This window comes from Argiope bruennichi, chromosome 5 (assembly GCF_947563725.1).
Source record: "Argiope bruennichi chromosome 5, qqArgBrue1.1, whole genome shotgun sequence".
NCBI classification, from domain to species: domain Eukaryota; kingdom Metazoa; phylum Arthropoda; class Arachnida; order Araneae; family Araneidae; genus Argiope; species Argiope bruennichi.
The window spans coordinates 134159547-134181883 of NC_079155.1; the positions used below are offsets into that span (position 1 = coordinate 134159547).

General features: G+C 33.0%; 1 protein-coding gene across 1 annotated transcript in view; it reads right to left on the minus strand.

Moving 5' to 3' along the window:
- LOC129968131 (uncharacterized) overlaps window positions 1-22121 on the minus strand; it is a 44509-nt gene extending 22388 nt beyond the window's left edge. The window contains exons 1-7 of the mRNA XM_056081949.1: window positions 22038-22121; window positions 20416-20593; window positions 18078-18268; window positions 16548-16818; window positions 15378-15731; window positions 12705-13045; window positions 7308-7511 (exon numbers count right to left, since the gene is read on the minus strand). Of these exons, the coding sequence (XP_055937924.1) occupies window positions 7308-7511; window positions 12705-13045; window positions 15378-15731; window positions 16548-16818; window positions 18078-18268; window positions 20416-20578 (1524 nt within the window). The 5' untranslated portion in view covers window positions 20579-20593; window positions 22038-22121. The remainder of the gene's footprint in view (window positions 1-7307; window positions 7512-12704; window positions 13046-15377; window positions 15732-16547; window positions 16819-18077; window positions 18269-20415; window positions 20594-22037) is intronic.
- Window positions 22122-22337: the final 216 nt, after the last annotated feature.

Consider the following 22337-nt stretch of genomic DNA (forward strand, 5'->3'; position numbering starts at 1 on the left):
TCTGCACTCAGTAACAAAGAGATTTCTTGTGTTAGCATTTATTGTGTGGTAAATAGAATTTTACTTTTTAATTTTAATTTGTTACTTGTGTCAAAACAATTCGAGATATCATATAAGTGATATATTTAAAACTTCATTATGCCCGCATCAAACTACAGAATTACCTGTTAAAATTCCATTGGGTTTAGCTGTTCAAAGTGCAATAACTCACGCCGAGTACATTTTAGCATTATAATATATGTTACTGTTTTAAAGTTAATATTTGAAACTATAAAAAGATGTTGGAAAAAATGCAACATGTAACATTTCCGAGGGCAACGGAAGAAGTTATAATAAGCTATTCATTGCAAATGCGGATTATTAAATGTTGAATTGATTTTATAGCAATTCAGAGAATCTTCAATAAAATGAAAACTGCTAGTAATGGTTATTATTCTAATTAATATTATTTTATAATTTAAGTAATTTAAGGATAATAAAAATCCAACTAATTAAAAGTATAGGTAAAATTTATTAATTTTAAAAGATATTGTTAGAAGAACTGCATGTATATTACATTACTGTGTTTTTTTATTCCAGATCCCTAACCAATTGTTCCTAATGTTATATATAAACGAGACTTAACGGGTCTTCACTTTTCCATATTACACAGACAGTACTTTGAAACTTATGATCTTTCTACTAAGGAAATAAAAATATTGATATATTAATATACATTTAAAAATTAAAATAAAATCCTAGTAAGCTGGAGTGAATATGAAAAAGTTTCATGTGCATAACTGCCAGCTTTTTTAAATCGTATCTTTCCTTTTTTTTTACACATTCAGTTTGAAATCTCCAATAGAGATAACGCAAAAATATTTCTTTATCAACTTTGTCAGTTTTTATGGCAGATTCAAATTACAATATTAAAATATCTGCAACGTTGACGAGACTGTTTGGTAACAGTTCTGAAGCCAAGAAAGATGATTTTCCGAGAAGGTGCTGAAACACAGAGAAGCCTCTGTAGGGAGAAGTTTGCTATTAATTCTAATTATAAATCATTTTCTTCTTTTATTTTCTAAGGAAAACTTTAAACATTATTTCTTCTCAAAATCACTAGGGGGTTCATCGCAGAAATCTGGTTGGACGATTGGATTTTTAAAATTGTTTGAGATATTTTATAAAACTAACTAGAGTCACCACAGAGTGGTCTATTCTACACATGGATAGTCATAAGCTTCATTTCGATTTTCCAACAAAGGACTTAGTCAAAGAATTCGGAATGCATTTTTTGTCTTTCACATATCACATAAGTTGCAAAAGACTATTTGGACATTTTGCAAAATTCACCCATAATGTTATTGATTCATGGATTAATAGCATCCCAAAATAGACCATGACCATCTATAACAGACTATGATCCTACCAAATGTATAATTACAAGAAGGTTGTAGGAGATTTATCAGTTGGTACATGTCCATCTAGATAATCGCCAGTCTCATCTCGATTTTCCAACAAAGAACTTGATCAAAGAACACGGAATGCATTTTTTCAATTTCACATAAATTTCAAAAGACTATTGTATTTGGACATTTTGAAAAATTCACCAATATAGTTATTGATTCATGGGTGAGTAACATACATAGATAGATTATGATCGTCAATGAACGATTATTATTCAACCAAATGCTAAAGTTGGAAGATGATTATAGGAGGTTTTTTAGCAAATGGAAGCTGGATATTTAATAAAAATGTTTGTGGCGATAAATTCTAGGCCAATGTCATTGCCTGATCGCCCAAATCCAATGAATTTGCTTAAAAAATGAAACATTGAAGAAGATGTCCTATGGACGGATGGAGAAACCAAAGGATGACTTTCAGAAGGAGGCCTGTACACTTCGAAGGAAATTCTTTCTATATTGCTACAGGCAGACGTTCATGTCAACCTAGACGAAATAAAGTCTTTTCCTGACGATGGGAAACAAGTCCGTAAGGAGAAATCTATACTGAGGGCCATTTACACTCAAGTCCATAAATTAAGGATAATTCAGAATCACGCGGAAATCGAACTCTAAAATACATACATTACCTGTAAAATGACTACAAACATCTTCGAAAATCATATGCAAATTGCAGGAAGCCACCAGATGACACCAATAGTACCTCACAATGACGAAAGTGTAAGAGTGTGATGTATAAGGAAAGCAGGCAGAGAAGTAAAATTGTTCGTAAGCACTTTATAAGCCTTTCAGTGCAATAAACGCATAGTTATGAGACGAAGGACACATTTGGATCATTTTTTACTTGGTAGAATTATCGGCCGTCTGGAATGTGGGCGTACCCAGCTAGCAGTATCTAAAGAACTTGGAATTGCCCAGGCTTTGGCAAAGATTCCAAGATGATGGTAATGTGAGTAGACGTTACTGCACAAGTCGCCCCCGAGTTACAACGCCAAATGAGTATTTGGCAGTTATTGCCAAATTACCGGTATTTGGAAGTTATTTCCAAAAGAAACAGACCAAGCGCAGCATCAGACCTGCCTCGTCAGCTCTCTTCAGCCATTGGTACGACAGTTTCAAGGCAGACCGTGTACAGACTCTTAGGGAAGATTGGTCTATATGCTCGTAGCCCTGTCAGATGTGTTTCACTTACTATAACTCACTGTCACCTGAGGTTTGCCTGGAGCAGAAAGCATGTATTGTGGACACCGCAACAGTGTTCTTGTGTGATGTTTTCCGACGAGTTCAGGTTTAGCTTGCAGTCTGATTCTCGCCAGACTTTCATATGAAAAGCGCCAGGTACCCGTTACCACCAAGAGAACATCCTTGAACGACACCGTTACGGTGATGCAGGATTTGAGACGAATTATTCTGGGTTCCAGAACTGATCTGCATGTTCATATTGGAACCATGACAGGCCAAATCTATCGGGACGTCATTTTGGAACAACATGTACGTTTGTTTCGGGGCGCCATGGACACAGAATTCGTGTTAATGAACGACAACGCCGTCCTCACCATGCAAACATCGTAAACGAATGTCTTCGATCGGAGGATATCACCCGAATGGACTGGCCAGCATTCTCACCGGACTTGAATCCAGTAGAGTATGTGTGGGACATGATTGGCCGACGAGTTGCAACTCATCATCCACCTCCTACATGTCCACAGGTACTTCGGAGAGCATTGCTTGAAGAGTGGTGTAATATTCATCAAGATCAGATCGATAATTTGATGCTCAGTATGCCTAGGCGTTGTACGGACTATATCGTATCGTCTGGGAGATATACTATGTATTAACCATCATACCAACCACGGTAACCAAAAAATATTTTTTTTGTAATTTGCTCCAGGGAGCAAAAAATAGCAATTTTTATTAATGATATCAAACATATAGCATCTTTTTTGCTCTTTACCTTTTGTTTTAATAAATGGGCTTCACAAATAAGTAACATTTGTTTTGCTTTTGACTCTTTCTTTTCCTGAACTTGCATTATCCTCAATTTATGGACATGAGAGTAAATAAATTCAATTAAAAAAATGCTTAGCAAACCAGCTTTGAAAAATGACAAATTATGAAAAGACGACGACTGTGGACTGAAAGAAAAATAGCGTTAACCAAGAAAAATAAATGAAGGTAAGTAAAAGGGCATCTTCTATTGAAGAGAGCGACGACTAAATCTACATAGAATGCGCTGAGCTATTTTCAAAATTCAGATTGGCAATGATATGATTACAGAGTCATAATTGACTGATGTGTGTTTACTATTACTGTAGTGACACTACCGATTATATATTATATATTTGTGAAAACAATAATTCAGAATGATTACGAATAAAAATAACAAAAGTATATTTGTGAAGCATAAAAACTATAGTATTATTGTTATTCTAAATGCATCCCAGAATAATATCCACTTTCGGAATCAACACAAAATAATACCCGTCATGTGTAACATTCAGTACAATCGGTAAAATCAAAAACCAGTCTCCTTGCTATGACTTCATCGATTTCATCCATTTTTCTTTCAGAAGAAAGTTAATGTTCCTAAATACGTCAATAAAAGTCGTCTGTTCTCCATAAACCCCATTTGTAAGAAAAATTTCAAAGACTGGTTTTCATTGCACATTCTACTTGAGAACAATACCTCACTTTCAATGACTAAACCGATTTCGCTAGTTATCTATACTTATAATAAAGCTCAGTGTGTGTGTGTGTGGTGTGTGTGTGTGTGTGTGTGTGTGTGTGTGTGTGTTGGCGCTCTACAGGCCAGACCGTTTGACATACAGCTACCAAATTTGGTACATGTATACCTTGGAGGTTGGGAATGTGCACCTGGGGTTTCTTTTTTCGAATTTTTAATTAGAATTTTAATTATTAATTAAAAACTAACTTTCCCGCCAAAAAAAATCTTCCATTTTCCCCACCGCCAACTTTTCCGCCAAAAAAATCTTCCATTATCCCCAGCGCCAAACGAGAAAGGCTTCAGTTTTTTTTTCTCCCAACAGTAATGAGGCTAGGGTTAAAATTTTTCGGCGGATTATTTCAATCGGTTCTGTTTATTTTCTTAATGTTTGATGCATTTAAAATTAAACATTGTTAATGAATCAATCTTTCAGATTCATTCTGAAGTACTTTTGAATTAAAATAAAACAGAATAAAGGAAATTAAAAATTTCTAATCCGCATAGCGTTACCCCAACTGGCGTAGAAAAAAATCACGTATTTGCGTTACGTAACCGGCGAAGAAAATTCACGCATGCGCATTCTGTTCTGATTGTTGCCATGACAACGTTATCAATGGTTGATTTAAATTATTTTTGGGTTAGTTGCATGCTTTTGTAAGTAAATTGTATTTATGTTAGTTATATATTTTTTGTATATGCTTATAGTTTTAAGTACATCGTTTTTTAAGTAGTTTTTTTAAAACCTGTTTTCAACCGTTTATTTTAAACGATTCGTTTTATTTTCTTAGTGTTTGATGCATTTAAATTTAAACATTGTTAATGAATCGATCTGCTCATAATGAATCTAAGAAAATTTTGTTGACCAACTCTTGAGATATTACATAAATTAAAAAAGATATTCTTTAGTGCCCATAAAGTTTAAACGCTGAGTGATTCTATTTTCAGTAATCAGATTATAAAAAAATGCTTTGTTTCAGTAAAAAATATTATTATATTAATTGAAGATTAATTCTTGCCACTTTAATTTAAAGCATAAATTCTACGGGTGCTAACAGAAAATGAGAGAGATACATATTACGTTATGACTGAAGGCCTTTATAATATTATGAATGAATTATATGATAATCAAAATTTGAAGTTTTAAAATATTTTGATGAAGAAGCTATTAAAGTAGAAATTGCATAAAATATTTAATTATTAAAATTTTAACGAACATTAAGATTGGCGAACCGGCTGGTCGCCAAAGGCGGCTAGTTATATATAAATGCTCACGACTCCTCAGAACATCAGGGATCGTCTATCCACTTTGTCTACAGTTTCAAGAAATATTGCAAACTAAAATATCTTGCTTCTTGTTGAGTAACTGGAAGAATTTTGTTAAATTTTTTTGCCGATTCATATCGCCATTTTTCAAACTTAAACAGCTCATCTGAAAGCTCTAGCATTGCTACGCATTCACAATTTTAAACAATTGTATATTGTTTTTATAAGAAGTATTTCATCAAAATTAGGCAATTCTATTAACATTGGCATGATAATATTGATAAAATTTATTTAATCATGACAATCAACTGTGGAATATTAAAATGATTACTCAAATGAAATTATTATTTTAAATGATACTTGTACAATATTGATAGAGCATTATCTTATTGGTTAGATTTATTTTATAGGGCAATATTCATTCATGAAATGGCTCCAGTTAATGAAGTCCAGTCAATATTTTATTTTGTAATATCTCTCGAAATGGTAACACAAGTCGAAACTCGTTCTGTGGATAAGATTGGATCATTTATGTCCCTTGCTGTTTTAATATATGGATACATTCATTAACTTGCTTAACATTAACATTATAATCCCATCTAGTGTCATGACATACTCCACAGAGGGAACGTTTTTGCAATATACGTATGTATATAAAACTGATAATATTGCTCAATTATTGTTATTTAATTGTTTTAAAATATATGACATTCATTTCCAATCATTAGGGTAAATTTTAAGGCGTTTTTTTTCAAACGTATTTGTAATCATTTCTGTTAAAAATGTTCAACAAATATTGGAACAATTAGATCTGATCTCTCTTAACATGGTATGTCTTCAGCATCGCATTCGTACTAAGTGATAGAGAACCACTTTTTAATTTCGAAGTACGAAGAAAGTCGCAGAATCTTTGTTAGAAGAGTATGCGAGAAATTTCGGGTAGATCATTCCCACTGGATTCTTGGTACATTCATTGATTTTTGAAGTTAGAATTGATTTCAGAAAAATTGATTTTGAAGATTTGATTGATTTTTGAATACACTGTAAGGGTACAGATTAGAATCCACTTCTTGCCAAAAAGAGAAAAAAAATCTTCACAACCTTCCAACAACTTGCCAATAGTTCCCTATAGTTACAAATTATGGCAACAGACACCTTGTACAATTGCAATAAAACTGATCAGTATTACATTTGGCGAAGAATCGAACAAAAAAAAATTCAACTTAGGTAACATAAATTGGTAAAATCTGTAAATTTATTCATAAAGTTAATGCCATGTGACTTTTTGTATTGATTATTCTTATTGTTTCTACCACCATTGGAGTATCATTAAATAGTAGAAGTATTTTTCATAATTCGAATAGACTGCAGAAAAAATAGCTTTAAATTGGCCAAATACTCATCTTAAATCTTACTGAATATCGCTAAACAATAAGAAATATTATTCACATAGTCCATGATGTGTTATTAAACATTGGAAAACAGTTTCACTTTGCCCATACAATGACAATATATAGAAGAAAGTATGGACATTATTTATTTAAGATAAATGTGGGTTCATCAAAGTTGAATATTTGGGGCTGATTTTGGCAAATGTAATCTTGACAATTCTTTATCGTAACAGCCATTTGATACAATATCTTGCAGTCATCCGAGATAGCGTATTTTTGGATTTGATTTTGTAGTGCTTATTGAGAAATCGGGCATTAATCTTGCTTTATAGGTAATATGTTAATTCATATCAGGGAAGAAGTCATTGAGAAGTAATTAACCAAGGATGTTTAAAAATAATGGAATGGGTGGGAGATATCCCTTTTAAGGTATTAGAAAGGATTATGAAACAGAAGTAGACGGAAGAAAGGAAAAAGGAATTTTACTTGGATGTCCTGTAGTTCATTACTACCATCTCTGAGGGCCAGTATCAGTTTGGCGTGCTGGGGAAGTACGACGGGAAACCACTTAAGAGATCGTCCGCTGTACTCCTCCACTTGGTCGAGCCCATCCAAGATGATGGTGAGAGGCCGCTCTGAGCATGCTCTTTTTAAGAGATTAGCGAAGTACGAGTTGTGCTCTGCGATACTCTGGAAGGAAAATAAGGCAAATTGGAAATTCATCAGTTAAAAAAAAATTTTTTTTTAATAATGTTTATTAGATTCAGAAACGGCAAATTTTTGGCGTGTTTTAAGAAATTTGGCACGGTTTTGGCAGTATCGCGGACATTAATCTTAAGTCTTATCAATTTGATGTATGGATTTAATAAAAAGGAGAGACCAAAATATTGGGAACACCGTGCAATGCATTATTATGGCTGTTAAGCTTTATGATAAAAAAGAAATAAAGTAAAAGATAAAATACTTTTAATAAACTATTATTATATCATGTTTACAAATATTTGCCTCATTGCCATAAATAATATTGTTATCTTTCTTCATAGACATTTATCATTCTAAGGGTTTTTCTTTCAAAGCAGTCATTTTCATTGTCGTCCGATCTCTATGACATCTGATTTCAGAAATCATCCCGTCTGACTAGCGTGACGGCTGTTGGTGTGTCTGGCTTTGCAGGAGCAGTTATTTTTCTTTGTGCTATCTCATCAGATTCTCTAATTTGAGAAGGAATATTGTTTTTGTTAACAAAGCAGCAAATTTTAATTCACTCAGATCGGATAGTAGTTCTATCAGGGTGCGTAGTCAGAAACTGCTTCAAAAATTAAGTACTTTTAAGCACTTTTTAAGCACCTTAACCCCCAAAATTAAGCACTTTTGTAAGAGTATGCATACGTAAACTGTGTATTTTCTAAGCATAGTATTTTTTTAATAATAATGCATAGTTTTTATTGAAAAAAATTCTTAAAATTTAATTTTAATTACTTACTTTTTAAATTTTAATATTTATTTCTGTATTTCCACATCTTCTAATTTAAAATTAAGACTTTTTGAATTTGACAAAATCATAGAAATTACCATATAGATGGAAAAAAAAACTATTAATACCAAAGAAATTAAGTAAACTTTTATAAAATTAACAATAAAGATCTGAGAGCTTTTTCAACTTTTCTTAAAATTAAAATAAAATTTCAGATTGATGCAACATTTCTGAAAATGTCGATAGTGATGTAGAAGTCCGGCACGACCACAAATTTTGTATTTGATTTTTATATAAGCAACAGCAATTAAGATCCAACATGGCTGGAATGGAAAAAGTAAATATCTCCCTGCGCTGACTCAATAGAATGAGTAATTTTATTTGCAATCTTATAAAGATAAGAACTAAAGCATTCCTATGGCTATCATCATACGACTGGCAAAACTGCCGTGAAATGGAGGATTGAGCAATGCCGTGTTCTAAGTAAGCATTCCTGGCATGCGGTCGAAAGTATCCGAAAAGCGAATTTGGGTTTTAGCTGCACTCTTCCCAATCGGTTAAAACAGACATTTGACTCAAAACTACACTAACAGTCACAAAATTGCCTCCCAAATTTGATGTATTTAAGCCGCAACATTTTTAAATTATCGAGTTTACATATTTCTGAAAGAACAGATCGACAGGCGGTGAACCCCTCGTTGGATTGAGTTCAAATTTTGACAGCTGTCTGCACTATAGATATTAAATCTGGGTACCAAATTTTATCTATCTAGCGCTCTACGTTTTGCAGTTATCGTGCTAACTTATATTCGAACAGTCGGACAGACAAACAGATTTCCTCTAAACGGATGTCGCTAGAAAGTTGATCGTGGTGTGGAGACCGAATACCAGATTTCATCCATCTAGCTCAAAGTGTTTTTTTTGTCACAGACAAGCATTTTCTGAAAATGTGTTTTCGAATTCAAAGAGGTATATATTGGCGTGGCGATTCATTAAAACCTCGAGTACGACTTTTTTGACGATTGCAATATTTTCTCTAAATTTTGAAGACGAGAAAGAAAAAATGCCAATTGAAGCATTTTTAGAAGTCTTTCTTGAAGCCAGCTTGAGACAATATATCGCACTGCTTCAAAAATTAACAAAACTCATCAAATAAAGAATCTTATTCAATGAATAGGCTTAAAATTTTTTTTTAAGTTTAAAAGCAAAGAAGCATTTTTTTTTTCTTTTACAACAATTTTAACAGCTGTAGAATTATGTGATTCAACGATTCGATAAAGCAATATCATTTTGAATTTCATTATAAATTATTTTTTTTTAAATTACATTCAACCATCAAATTACATTAATGTTAAAAGCTATTCTTTTTTAACTTTTAAAACAGTGTTAAAATAATTCTTAGACGATAATATGCTTCGATGTTATTATGAAAACACATTGAAATTCTATTTATCTAAATTAAACTTCGAATTAAAAGTTTGAGAAATCCGTTCTTAGTATGCCTCTAATGCAAAAAAACTGTCCAAATTTCATGCTCCTAACTTCAATGGTTTTATGCTGGGTGTTGCTCAGGACAAGACTTTATTATTTATATATAAAGAGAGATTTTATTGAGGATTTTTTTTTTATAAAAGTTGTAAAAAGAAAATAAAATCGTTATAAATAAAACCTAAATCCTGAAAAAAATTGTAAAAAATATTTTTTTAAAATTCCTTTAAAAATATTTTAGTATTTGATCCAGCAGTTTCTTTCTTTCTTAATAAGAAAAAATTCGGCAAGACAAGTCCAACAAATGAAAATGTTCAAATGGATGGGGACGTCCAAAAAATAGCGAGAAAGATATCACGATCATTGAAAATTTAAGGCTTTAAGTTAAAATTTCAACACACTGGATTTTACACGATTTACTAACACAATTAATTGCAATTCAGTATAGTACAGTTGAATACCAGCAGTATTGTCGCTCAAGTGATTGCTCAAAAACGACATATTAATGAGATAATTATAATTTAATTAATAATTGAGTGTTTTTAAAGCAGCTTTTCCCAAGTTCGATAGATCGTATCAAATTCATCCTGCTATATTCATATTTTCCGTCTATCGAACATTATCGCACATTCTTCTTTAACAGCACATGAAAGTTTAAATATAAACTTACCAAGCATCATTTAAATAAATTCCTCAACATCTAAAATATTAAAATTGAAATTGGAATGTTTTTCGATTCGCATAGTGCGCATTTCGTATTGTCCTTTCCAGATAACTATTCCAGTACTTTTATAAATGGCAATGCATATTGTTGAAGAAAAAAATCATTAAGCGTTATCTTAAAACGTGCTGGAACCCCTGAAATACTTCTTCGAATTCTTCCCTTTTGTTGGTTTTCCTTCGTGATACATCCGGTGAACAAGCCTTTACGACAACGATTTCGAGTTATCATATTCAACTCATGAGGGAACAAAACAAAACGAAAAGCTTTTTTCTAGTTCACGAGAAAATGAAGCACTTTTTAAGGACCTTTTCTGAAAATGAAGCACTTTTAAGGTACTTAAAAATGGTTTTCAAATTTAAGTACTTTTTAAGCAATTTTGATGACGCTACGCACTCTGTCTATGAGTCAAAGTGTTATGCAAATTATCTCCTAGAGCCCATAGAATTCTTTCAAATACTTCGGGGGCTTCCCGAATTTTCCCATGTTATCTCTCATATTCCCAATACATGAGCCATATTATCAACATTATGAAGAAGAGCTTTGGACTGCCCAACAAAATAACATTGAATCATCTGTATGTAGGTATATAAAAAAAACTTCTCTGATTCCATATTATATTTTTTTAAATAAATATTTTTTGCTTTCATTATTTCATTTACACTTATTTCAAGTACTTCATTTACATTTAATATTCTAACCGAATATTCGAAACCAAAAACAAAAGGTATATTATTTGTATTTTTTCCGGTTTCCGTGGCGACTTAATATTGCTGGGTATTTCAAACTAAATCTAATTAAAATGATAAAATAAATAGATAAAGATGACACAATAAATCGATGAAGCGAAATTATAAACATTTTATCACTCTTTAAAAATCTAATTACAATGTTCTCTAATCCACAAAACTTACTTTTTTCGATTTTGGCAAGAAAACAAAGAAAAACCAGTTTGCTTAAGATTCGTCCTACAGCATTCTTTGTCATGGTCCTTCATTATATTGCGCGGTTGTTTCCTTCTCTATATTCCGTCTGTTACAGCACGCATCCGTCATATGAATCCATTCATTCACGAGCGATTCAGGTTTTACGATTACATCTTCTTTTTTCTTTTCTCTCTATCTGTCTGTCTTTTCTTTAAATTGTTTTGCTTGGCAGATATTTTTTGAAGATTTGAAAAACGAGATGAATGCGAGAAAATACAAAAGATTAACAGTTCCGAAAGTAGAAATGAACACTTCTGGCACCCACAACTATGCTATGATCGAAGTCAGTCAAATGTCTTGTTTTACCACGGAGGAGCGAATTTTATCCAGTTTGCAATATCAGTGCGTGTGTTGCAGGGATGAGTCAAAGTTTGAGAGAGTGAGTTTTTAAAAAAATATTTGTTACTAGTCGACTGAATGTATTTGGTAGATGTAGTTGCAAGAGCATCGTTGTAGACAATTTATCAATAAAAATCTCTCGCCATCATAGTAAAAATGTGAAAATAAACTTTTTAAATAAGAGTCTTGATAGTTCCAATCCATAATTATTTTAGGAATTTTTTCCAAAGGTGAATAAGCAAGATTAGTTGGATAAAAAGAAAAGTGTTTGCACAAAAAGAAACTATATGCAATGTATCATATCAAATATACATTTTTAACTTGTCAGTTTGGAAGAAAAACAAGAATAAAGTGGCCACCTGGTTGGAAGAAAACAGATAATACAAATAAATAAAAAAAAACCCGCAAAGAATATAGTCACAATTATTACACTCTTTGATAACTTGATAACTTTGTAGTTGATAACTTGTTTCTTTTTATTTTATTTAAATTTAAATTCTATTTAGTATTTTCGCACCTTTTTGCCTTCTCACGTTTTTTAATATTTTTGTTTTTGTTGCCACTGTGTTAAATGTACATTTTTTAAAAATGGAAAACGAGAGCTTTAATTTAAAGAGCCGTCCTTTGGTGTCGACCAAGTGATATCTGTGCTTTCAATTTGGAGAACGCTTTCGGAGACGACTTTTCCGCATGACTTTCACCGGGATGGTGATGTAAAAATTTAAATCCATATTTTCTGAGAAAGATGTTAAGATCCAGCCATTTGTCTCCTTAATTTTCAGGTATTTTCTGTCACTTTTTGAAATATCCTTTTAATTATTGATAAAAGACCAGCAATTTAACTTCTCTCAGTAAAATTACAAGCATCTACTTACCCTGGAAGCGATAGATGGGTGTTCACCATATAAAGTCGCGAACTGCTCGCAAATGCTTCGCAGGATTTGTTCTTGGGTAAAAGATTCTGGAGAAACCGCAGCAGAACGGAATAGGAGAGGCATTGTAGGAAAGACAGCACCACACAGCACGCTGGCCACTGATAAAAGGGCGCTTTTTCCACGCCCTTGTCGGCCACGGATGATAAGAGGGTGATTCTGAGATCCTGCGATGTAATTCATGAGGGAAGACAAGAGTTCGGGTCGGTCTCGAAATGTCTGCAGGTGGCTGCGAATCTCTGTCTGCTGGTGGAGCAGTTCATTTTGCAGCTGCCAACTGATACCTGGAAGAACAGCCAATGTTAACAATCAGAATAATTTGAATTTAAGCGATGAGTTATGATTAAAATAACCCTATTCAAACCCTTCTTCGTATAGGATTTTGATGAAACTTGGTATATATGTTACATGGACCATGAGAAAGAGACTTCTGCAATAAAAAAATAGCTCACACTTTGACCAACACGGGGAATTGTGGCACCTAAAGAAAGACAAAAAAAAAAAAAAAAATCTGCCAGAATCTTTAAAAATTTTCGAATTATAGAATGTACTCAGCGTGTGCTCCATTGACATCAACTACGTGTTGAAAGCTCATTAGAGTGTTTTTGATTTAGCCCTCCAGGGATTTCAGCAACATGGCATGTAATGCTAAATTTCAATTAGGTAAAGTCCTCCATAAATACGGTCTTTAAGTAGTCCGTCCCTAAAACCAGAAATCACAGGGATTTAAGTTCAGTGAACGAGGAAACCGGGCATACAAAAAAGTTCTGGATATGACACAAATTTCGCTAAAATTAGCTCGAAGCTTTGACTTGGCACCCATTTTGTGGAGAGTTTCTCCATCTTGCATGAAGACCATAATCTGTAAACATTGCTATTCCTGTAAAGAAGGAATGGCTTGCTGTCGAAGGTGTTTACTGTACCATGTACTCATGACAGGGTATGTTTTAGAACCTTGAGGAGTGAGTTTTTAAGAAAAACTGTCCGAGGATAAAATCAGCAGTAAATTCACAACATGTAGTCACGTAATCAATTGTTGGTTGGCGCCGTGGTTGCTGGTGCAGATCATTAGAAGGTGAAGCACCCCATATGTGACTATTTTGATGGTTCACAGCTCCATCTAAAGAAAAGTAAGCCTCATCTGACTGTAGAATTTGTCAAGGCCACGCGTCATCAACTTCCATTCTTACCAAAAATCGGCAAGCAAATTCATAGCGTGTTTGTGACAGCATTTGCATCAGGTGGATCTTATGCGAATATCATTTTTAAATGGATAGCAGAACTTTTCGTACTGTCGATCACAGGTTCGTTCGCAACCTCACGCGATTTTGATCGAGCACTTGCTGAAAAATGGTTGAAACTGGAGTCTCTTTTAATCACAGCAGTGCGACTTCTGCGACAGTTTCATTCGCAATAGGTTACCGCCCTTTCCCTGGCAGCACACCCAAGTCTCTTCAAATTTGATAATCATCATCATCAAACTATTGTTCGACATGGACCCTTTTCGCAATCTCTTTAAACGACGATATTCACGCAGTGAAGTTAATTTATTGCTGCCGTTTCGGCAACCCAGTTTTAAAAGTAAAACTCGATATTCCTTCTATAAGGGCATGGTGAACAAAGATTAAGGCTCGTATAATAATTTTCGGGCTCTGACTGCAACTCTCTTTATAGATTTCATTAACTTTTATAATTTTTTTAAAAAGTTCCCTCTGGTGGTCAAAATGTGAACTATTTTTATTGCAGAAATCTTTTTTCCCATGGTCCATATAAAGTGTATACCAATTTCGTCAAAATCCGGTGAGTAGAACGGGTTCTAGATGAATCTGAATAGGGTCACTTTAATTATAGCCATTCTGAATTTGCAAAATTTTTTTAAACATTTAATAAGTTTAATTAATTTGAAGTATTTGGTTTTTCAGAATTTTTTGGATCAATTTATAATGCATATCAGCTAAATTACTTAGCTAGTGGAACTATGATTTCCGATTGTAGTATCGCAGCATATATTTCCTAATCCATCAAGAAATTATGTTTGATATTACCTATATGCTTTATAACTGTTTATAAACATAATTAAAGTTTTTAAAGATTCGATTTTATTATTAAGGAAGATGACATCGAACAATAGGAACGCGGCAGCTTTATTTTAAGATTCCGACTTCAATATCGAAGTGCTCTAACCCCGACTCCATTAAGATGCCGGTCTGGAGCGTGCTATCTATTTTTCCGTCAAGGTAAAACCGTCTTCCACTGTTTTTCTTGTATAGAGTTCAGGATCTTCATATCACTGTTCAGGATCTTGTATAGAGAGTCAGGATCTCACTCTCTAATAACTCAAGAACACGAAGCTCATCCCAAAACAGGCATCAAGTTGCTTGCAGATGGGAACGCAACTTAATTGGAAATTAACTTAATCTTAAAGTAATAAAGTTAACTTAACCAAGAGTTGTAAACAGATTACCGAACCGGAACTTGTAACAATTTTTTAAAAGTATAAAGGTACTTTATAGATTAATGTTGTGCAAATCATTGAGTGGTTTAGTTAAATTCAAAAATATAAATAAATCAAATAAAGAATTTTTTATTTACTTATATGAAAAATGTATACATGACCTTTTCCTGCCACTCTTGTAAAGTATGTGTGTTCTTGATCATAATTCTCGAAAATGGTGATAAGCATTTGTTTCAGTCTGCTGCCAAGATTAGAAAATGCGCCTGCCTCATTGGCTTGTTGTGTGGGAGTGTCGCCATTCCAAAGCTCCTCCCAAGATTCGCCATCCAGGAAACTGAATTTAAAGTCATCGGGAATTTTGTTCTCCCAATCGACTAGAAGATGTTGCACCCTCGCGCTCTCCCTGGTTGTTTTCTCTTCCTGATTAGATGAATTCTCTAAGTGGATAAGAAATGACCTCGATTCCACAACTGAATCGCGGGCTCCGTGGAAAAGGCGAAGAATATCTTCAAACACTAAAAGGAAAAAAACATTTACAAATCGTATGCTAAAAAGATATCAGCGTGCTATCCCAAAAACATACTCTCTTACAAAGGTGCCTTCAACCTACACATAAAAGGCAAGTCTGTGAATGCCACGAGTGCTCAGATTTTTATTTTCAGTATCTCACACATGTGCTTTATACTACAGTAAAGAAAACTGGTGAATTAATTGCAAGTAACTGGTGGACGCTGTTTACGAAAGATCGACTTTATATGAGACTTTAATAAATATAAGACTGCGATCAAAGATGAATGAGTCTAGAGAATTTAAAAATAACTGAAATGGAGCCTCTTTCTTCAACAGTTACTGTAGAGTGGACAATACTCCGTCTTAAATTGTATACATGACCAACATTCCGGGCTGAAGAATGTTTTTTATTATTTATCACATCTAGTATTTTCTTACAATCAGCTAGCTCGTTAAAAAAATTAATAGTCACAAGATTTGACTTTAAGAATTTTTTTGTGGAATAATTCCCACAAATTATTTTTCTTCTTCGCATGAAGTATGGTGACAAAATAATCAATAAAATCCAGTAATCTTAAAAACAGTAAGAGAGTCGAATGTGTGTGTCATCCTTCGTTTCTTCCTTTAATATTTATTTACCATATAAATTTTAATAACTATTTTTTTCTTGCCTTTTTAAAATAATTCTCTAATTCTTTCCTGTAGTATCTGGTACCTTATGTCTCGTGAAGCCTACTTGGTTCTAGAGAATTCTGTTTGAAATTCAGCGTATCTACATATGTCATCTAAACACAAATAGAACTTCGAACTCATTTCTATACCTGATGTGAGATACAAATCTCTCTGATCTTCATTGAATGCCTTCTCTAAGATCTGTATGATGATGCCTGCCTTTTTGCCCCAACTCTGGGAGTCGCGAGGTTGCGCCTGTAGCCTGTAGCATGTCTTTGCGGCATTTGCATCCACTGAATACAAGCAGTGAATGGTCTCTCGATTGTCCACTGAGCGCATTCGACTCACAGCTTCGTCAAAATCCGACTGCAGGATGATGTCGGGAGGTTGCACGTGCACTTCCGGCCTCCCGAAGATGGTCTAACAAAAGGCAAGGCAATTTTTTTTTTAAAAATTAATTAGAATTTTAATTAATTAAACATTAAAAGAAATTCTGGTGTTTCCACCAAAAACTTCCGAAAATACTACAGCAAAAATTTAATTTTTGCATCATCTTAAAATTACAAAAAGAATATTTTCAATGATACCAATGTTTTAACTTATAAATACTTTTATTGCATTTAAAAAATATTTTAATCATACTTTCCAACAATTTATTTAGCACAAAATGAAAATTAAATTTAATCACCTTGCTATCACGTTGACAAAAACTCAAATGGCAAGATTAATTACTGCAAATTAAACCTAGGAATGCGTAATGACCTGCACATTTTCGTATGAAAAGGTATAAACATGAAATGTGATATTTTCTAAAAAACAATGAGAGAAGAAGTTTTCTGTGAACTTTTACAATAGCTATATTACTTATTTAATAATTTCGTTTTATTTAAAGCATATATAGTTTATATTCTAATTGGGTCACAACAGCTAATTTCTAAAACTGTATTAATGGTGTACGTATCCAATACAAAATCGTCTAAATGAAACAAATAATTATATTTCGTATAGTTTGAATCAATAAATGTTCTGCTGAATTGCGAATTTTAAATTTTTATACAGATACTCTGTTCCGTGAGTCATATTTGATAAAATAATATTGGGCCCCCAATATTTTAAATTAAAAATCTTGCAATTAAAACCAATTGAGTTATGAAAGTTTGAATACTACTATTCTTGAAAAACGCGCGATTTTAAGCCTCGCCATCGACCAAGAAAAGAAAGCAAACAGTGCTTGGACCTCCCACCAAACTGATTGTCTAAAATAATGATATTCAAAGTTTTATAACTTGGCAGACTTAAGCTCAAAAGATTGAAACGTTAGATTGTCAAGATAATTTTATTGAATATGACTTAAAGGATCAAAGGACTGTATAAAATTTAGATTTCACAAGTGTTTTCAGAAGTGTATATACTTATTGAAAACAATATTATTTACCGCATTTAAAACTTTTTGAAAGTAAAACTGTATTTTATGATGAATCGGCGAAATTTTCACTGAATAATTTTTTGAAATATTGTACAAATTATAACAAAAAATATTTATTCTTCGTGTATGAGAAAGTAAAGATGTGTGTTTGCTAGTCACTCGAAGCAGACATGTGAAACTGTTTTTCATTCTTTTAAATATGAGCTAATCACAGTACAACTGTACACATTTTTTATTCAATGTAAAAACTTACCATTGTTATGACTATTTCATTTCTCAGCAATTCCCTCGTAAAATTGACTATCAACTGCCGATAATCGTGCCCACAAAGAACAGGCTGATGGCCAAACAAATAAATATGCAGCGTCACTTCATTTTCGAAAGAAAGTTCTTTCAGTGACGGTACTAAAATCCTCTTCATCTCTTCAAAAAATCGTGAACCATCTGTAATCGAAAAAGAGGAGCAAAAACGTGATTACCATAAACACACACCATCCAAGTTTCAATCTGTTATTAATATTTCATGCTGAAGCCATAACAAAGTATTAAGCAAATAGAAAAGTTTCGTTTTGAACTTTCCTTTATTCAGCGTACACGCAAATGCGTTTGAGTCAGAAATGAATGTTCTTTTTTCAGTTCACTTTTGACAATAAATATTTTGAATGGATTTGTAAAAACTTTTATTGAGTATGAAACTGAACAACAAACGTTAATAAATTACAATTACGTTAAAAAAAATTACAGTATTCGTATTATGGATTGATTTTGATATGCAGTGCTAACAAAAACTGACCACTGTTCAATCGTGTCTGAATAAAGTCTCTAAATCACTTTCTCATGTCTAAAGTGTGATACGATATGTGTTCAGAAAGTCTGGATCAATTTTCGTATTCACTGCCCTAGAGTCTTTGCTGTAATAACAGGACGGATGTGTATGAAATTTTCATACTCATGGTCATCAAAAAGAAAGAGGTCAAAATATGAACGATTAAGAGCGATATGAAACGCAGAATGGAACTTTTCAATGCGTCTATAGAACTTTCAACGTTTAAAGTAACCATTAACAATGAAGGAGAGTATGCGTGCCTTACTGAACACACCCGGATACTGAGTTGTCAAATACGACACAGATGTTTGAAAAAGGAAACGAGCATTTCGGAGCGTCATTTCTTAAAATGTGATTTGGGATTGTTACACAATAATCCCCGACAATATTACTGCGTCATTTAGAGATTTTTGCAAATGATGACACCGTTTTAGTTATCGCGCAAATTTTTCCAAAATTCTGGCAAAGAATACTTTTCAGCATAACAATAAATTTCTTTGTCGCGATGAGTTCGAACCCTTTTCATTGTTTCGAATGAAAATATTTTATCGCGTGATCTGCTGTTGAGAGCTCAGGAAAGATGCTTACTATTTGTGCTGATTACCGACATTACCGAAAAGGAAAGAAATGACTCGGAGATTTGAGTGGCTGCGTCACAGATCCTTTGAATTGTCCACCCTCACAATAAAGAGAACAAATGTAAAACTACTAAAATATCGCGACTTTAATTTCAATCCGAATTTAATGCTTAGGAATGTTTTTTGAGGACACCAAGTGACTCGTGAAATTCCAACAAAATGAAATATAACCCGCATTTCAAAGGCGGCTACAATGTATTAAGATAAAACAATCGTGCTTTCGAAATGGAAGGAAGCGTAGGAAGAGTTATTATAGAGAAAAGATAGCTCTATTTCTCACTTCAAAATTGAATGAATGATAGATAAAGTTTGAATAGAAACCAAATACTTTATGTGCTTTTACGCCTGTGAACTGTTAAATTTGTTTGTACAGTTACGTATATTTTTATATCTTCTACTTTTTTAATATATGTCGTGTTTCAATAGTGTATATGCTACTTTAAAATTTTGTATAAAATAATGTAATTGCAATTTTACTTCATCTGAGCAAATAACTCAGTTGGCAGGGAAGAAATGCTTTCAGTTTTAATTTTGAAGTGTATTTCTAAAAATACTTATAATGTATACAAAAGAGCTTCTTAAGAATATCCTGATGCAAATGTTTTCGCTGAAAACTTCTTTAAAAACTATAAGAGTGAAATATAAATCACTCATTATCTCGTTAACAAGATAATGACTGATTAACAAAATAATGAAAGAAAGTTATAATTGAATATCTCATGCACATTGGTACAGTGTTTAAGAAATAAACAAAAATATTTATTGTGCACTTTAGATGTGAATATATAGCAATATTAAAAGCTTTGTTTCCTTCCAATGAGATTTTCCTTATTTATAACTTTCGCAAACACACAAATCAAAACTAATCACTAAAACTAGTTTGAGGCAAATAGTGATCCACAAGTAAATTTACGATCACATAAATAATTTGTATTCATGCTTAGCTTTATTCGCACATCGACAAATAGGCTATTTAAACATAAAAATAATCTGTCTCTTTCTCTAGACTCCAAAATAGAAATTCGGTTTCCGCATCCGATAGTGATGCAGACCAAAAGCCCTGGCATATTTTTAACTTCATCCCGCTTTACAAACGGTGGTGGATAATTATATGTACCGACGCATACCTATTCCATTGGCTAGAATGAGGATGTAAACATCCTTTAGTTGCTGGCTGGCATGAGGATCATTCGTGGAACAATGTCCTAATAGCAAATGTCGAATTTCTTCCGTAAATTCGTCCAAATCAGGCAACGGTTTGAAGGATTCGAACTCAGAAAGCTCCTCCATCACCGGCGAGAAACTCTGCAATAAAGGCAATATTAATCAAAGCTACTATAAACATTTTCATCAAAATATTATAATAGTATATATTTTAAATTTCCCTTCACATGGATTGCTAATCTCTTTATTAATTGCTGTCGGCAATACTAGAAAATGATTAAACTGTTTTTCTAAATGTAAGTAAATTATTTCCTCTGATAGCAATCCAAAACATGCTTTTTTTTAAAGACAAATAGCTCTTTTTGTTTGGTTGCTTAGCTCTGAAATTTCTATGGAAAAAAATGGTTGTGGTTCACTACTGAATATTTTCTTAAAAATGATCAAATATCATAGCTCTTAAATAATGTGGAGCAAAACTGTGAATAAAATGTAAAAAATTTGAAGACATTCGATTTTGTTCCGCTGTCAAAAGTGGAAGAACCTTGCGAGGAGGAAAGACATTTGTCTCTCCTTATTGAACTTCGATATAAAAATTGAAATACGAAGGACGGTTTACTTTCTCTTGAATACGTGGCTTTACGGAGTTCTGTTGCGCATTTACAGTACCACAAAATACGGAGATGACCATAAACTCCTTTTATACCCTTTCAATTCAAAACGTTGTCTCGCAGGCCAGGCAAGTAACGTGCACCTATAGAAAAGTAATTACACTGAATTTATTGAGACAGGTTACAGCGCCCCTGGTGGCGAACTAAGAAAGTTACGAAAGTAATAAAGAAATAAAGGATATCGTCCAAATGTCTATTTAGAAAATTGCACGTCATATCGTAATAAAAACACAGGGAAAAATCTACTCTCCAATAGTCCATTCTCCCCCGAATGCGATTTTCAGATTTATTTTTATTTTTGTGTGCTTTCATCATTACTTAAATTTCACTTTACCCGTTACTTAATTCGGAAAAACCTGTTTAATCATACTGAATTTTTCAATTTAAAGCAAACCCTTTTTAAGATCACGAAATTTCATAATTTCAATAGCAGACATCTTTGCCAATTTTACAAATAACTGCATGAAACGTTTTCTCCAGTTCTTATTTAACTTTTTAGCCGATTTCCTTTGTTTTTGTAACTTCCAAGTTTCACCGCCAGGGGCGTTGCAACCTGTCTGAATAAATTCAGGCAGATTGCAGGTCACTTCATTGTAAGCTTCTTTGGTTACACAAGACGCTGCTTGACGCTCCTGTATATGTAATAACACTATGTGATAATGACGAATAATAATAAAATTTTGTATCTGCTATCTTAAGAAAACCTTCTAATATGTTTGGATCCTTTTTAAAATCAAAGTGAAATACACTTATTAAAGAAAGATAAATTCAGGTAAAAATTAATTTTCATTTATTGCTCTCAGTTATTCTTCAATGCCATTGTGCAAAGAGTTTAATGCATCGAGAGTATTTAAGAATTATTCTATATTAGAAAATATATTGAAACCCTTTTTGAATGCGTTGGCAAGTTAATTTACTATGCTAGTTCCTGGCAAAACGGTGGACGCTGCCGACAGTCCTCTTGATCCTCCACTTCCTACTTTGTTAGCTTCAGATACAGGACTCAGTGCATCCAATTCATCCTCTTCTTCCCGTGATTCAGTTTCTTTCTCTGGATTTGAAGCACCTTTCAGATGATCTTTTCTATAAAATGAGAAGACAAACTTATTTCCCTAACTATTCTATATTTCGGATATCAAATTTGACAAAAGAAACAAAACGTAATTATATAAAAAGATTTTGAACGAACTAATAAAAGCAGGGATAAAGATATGGGT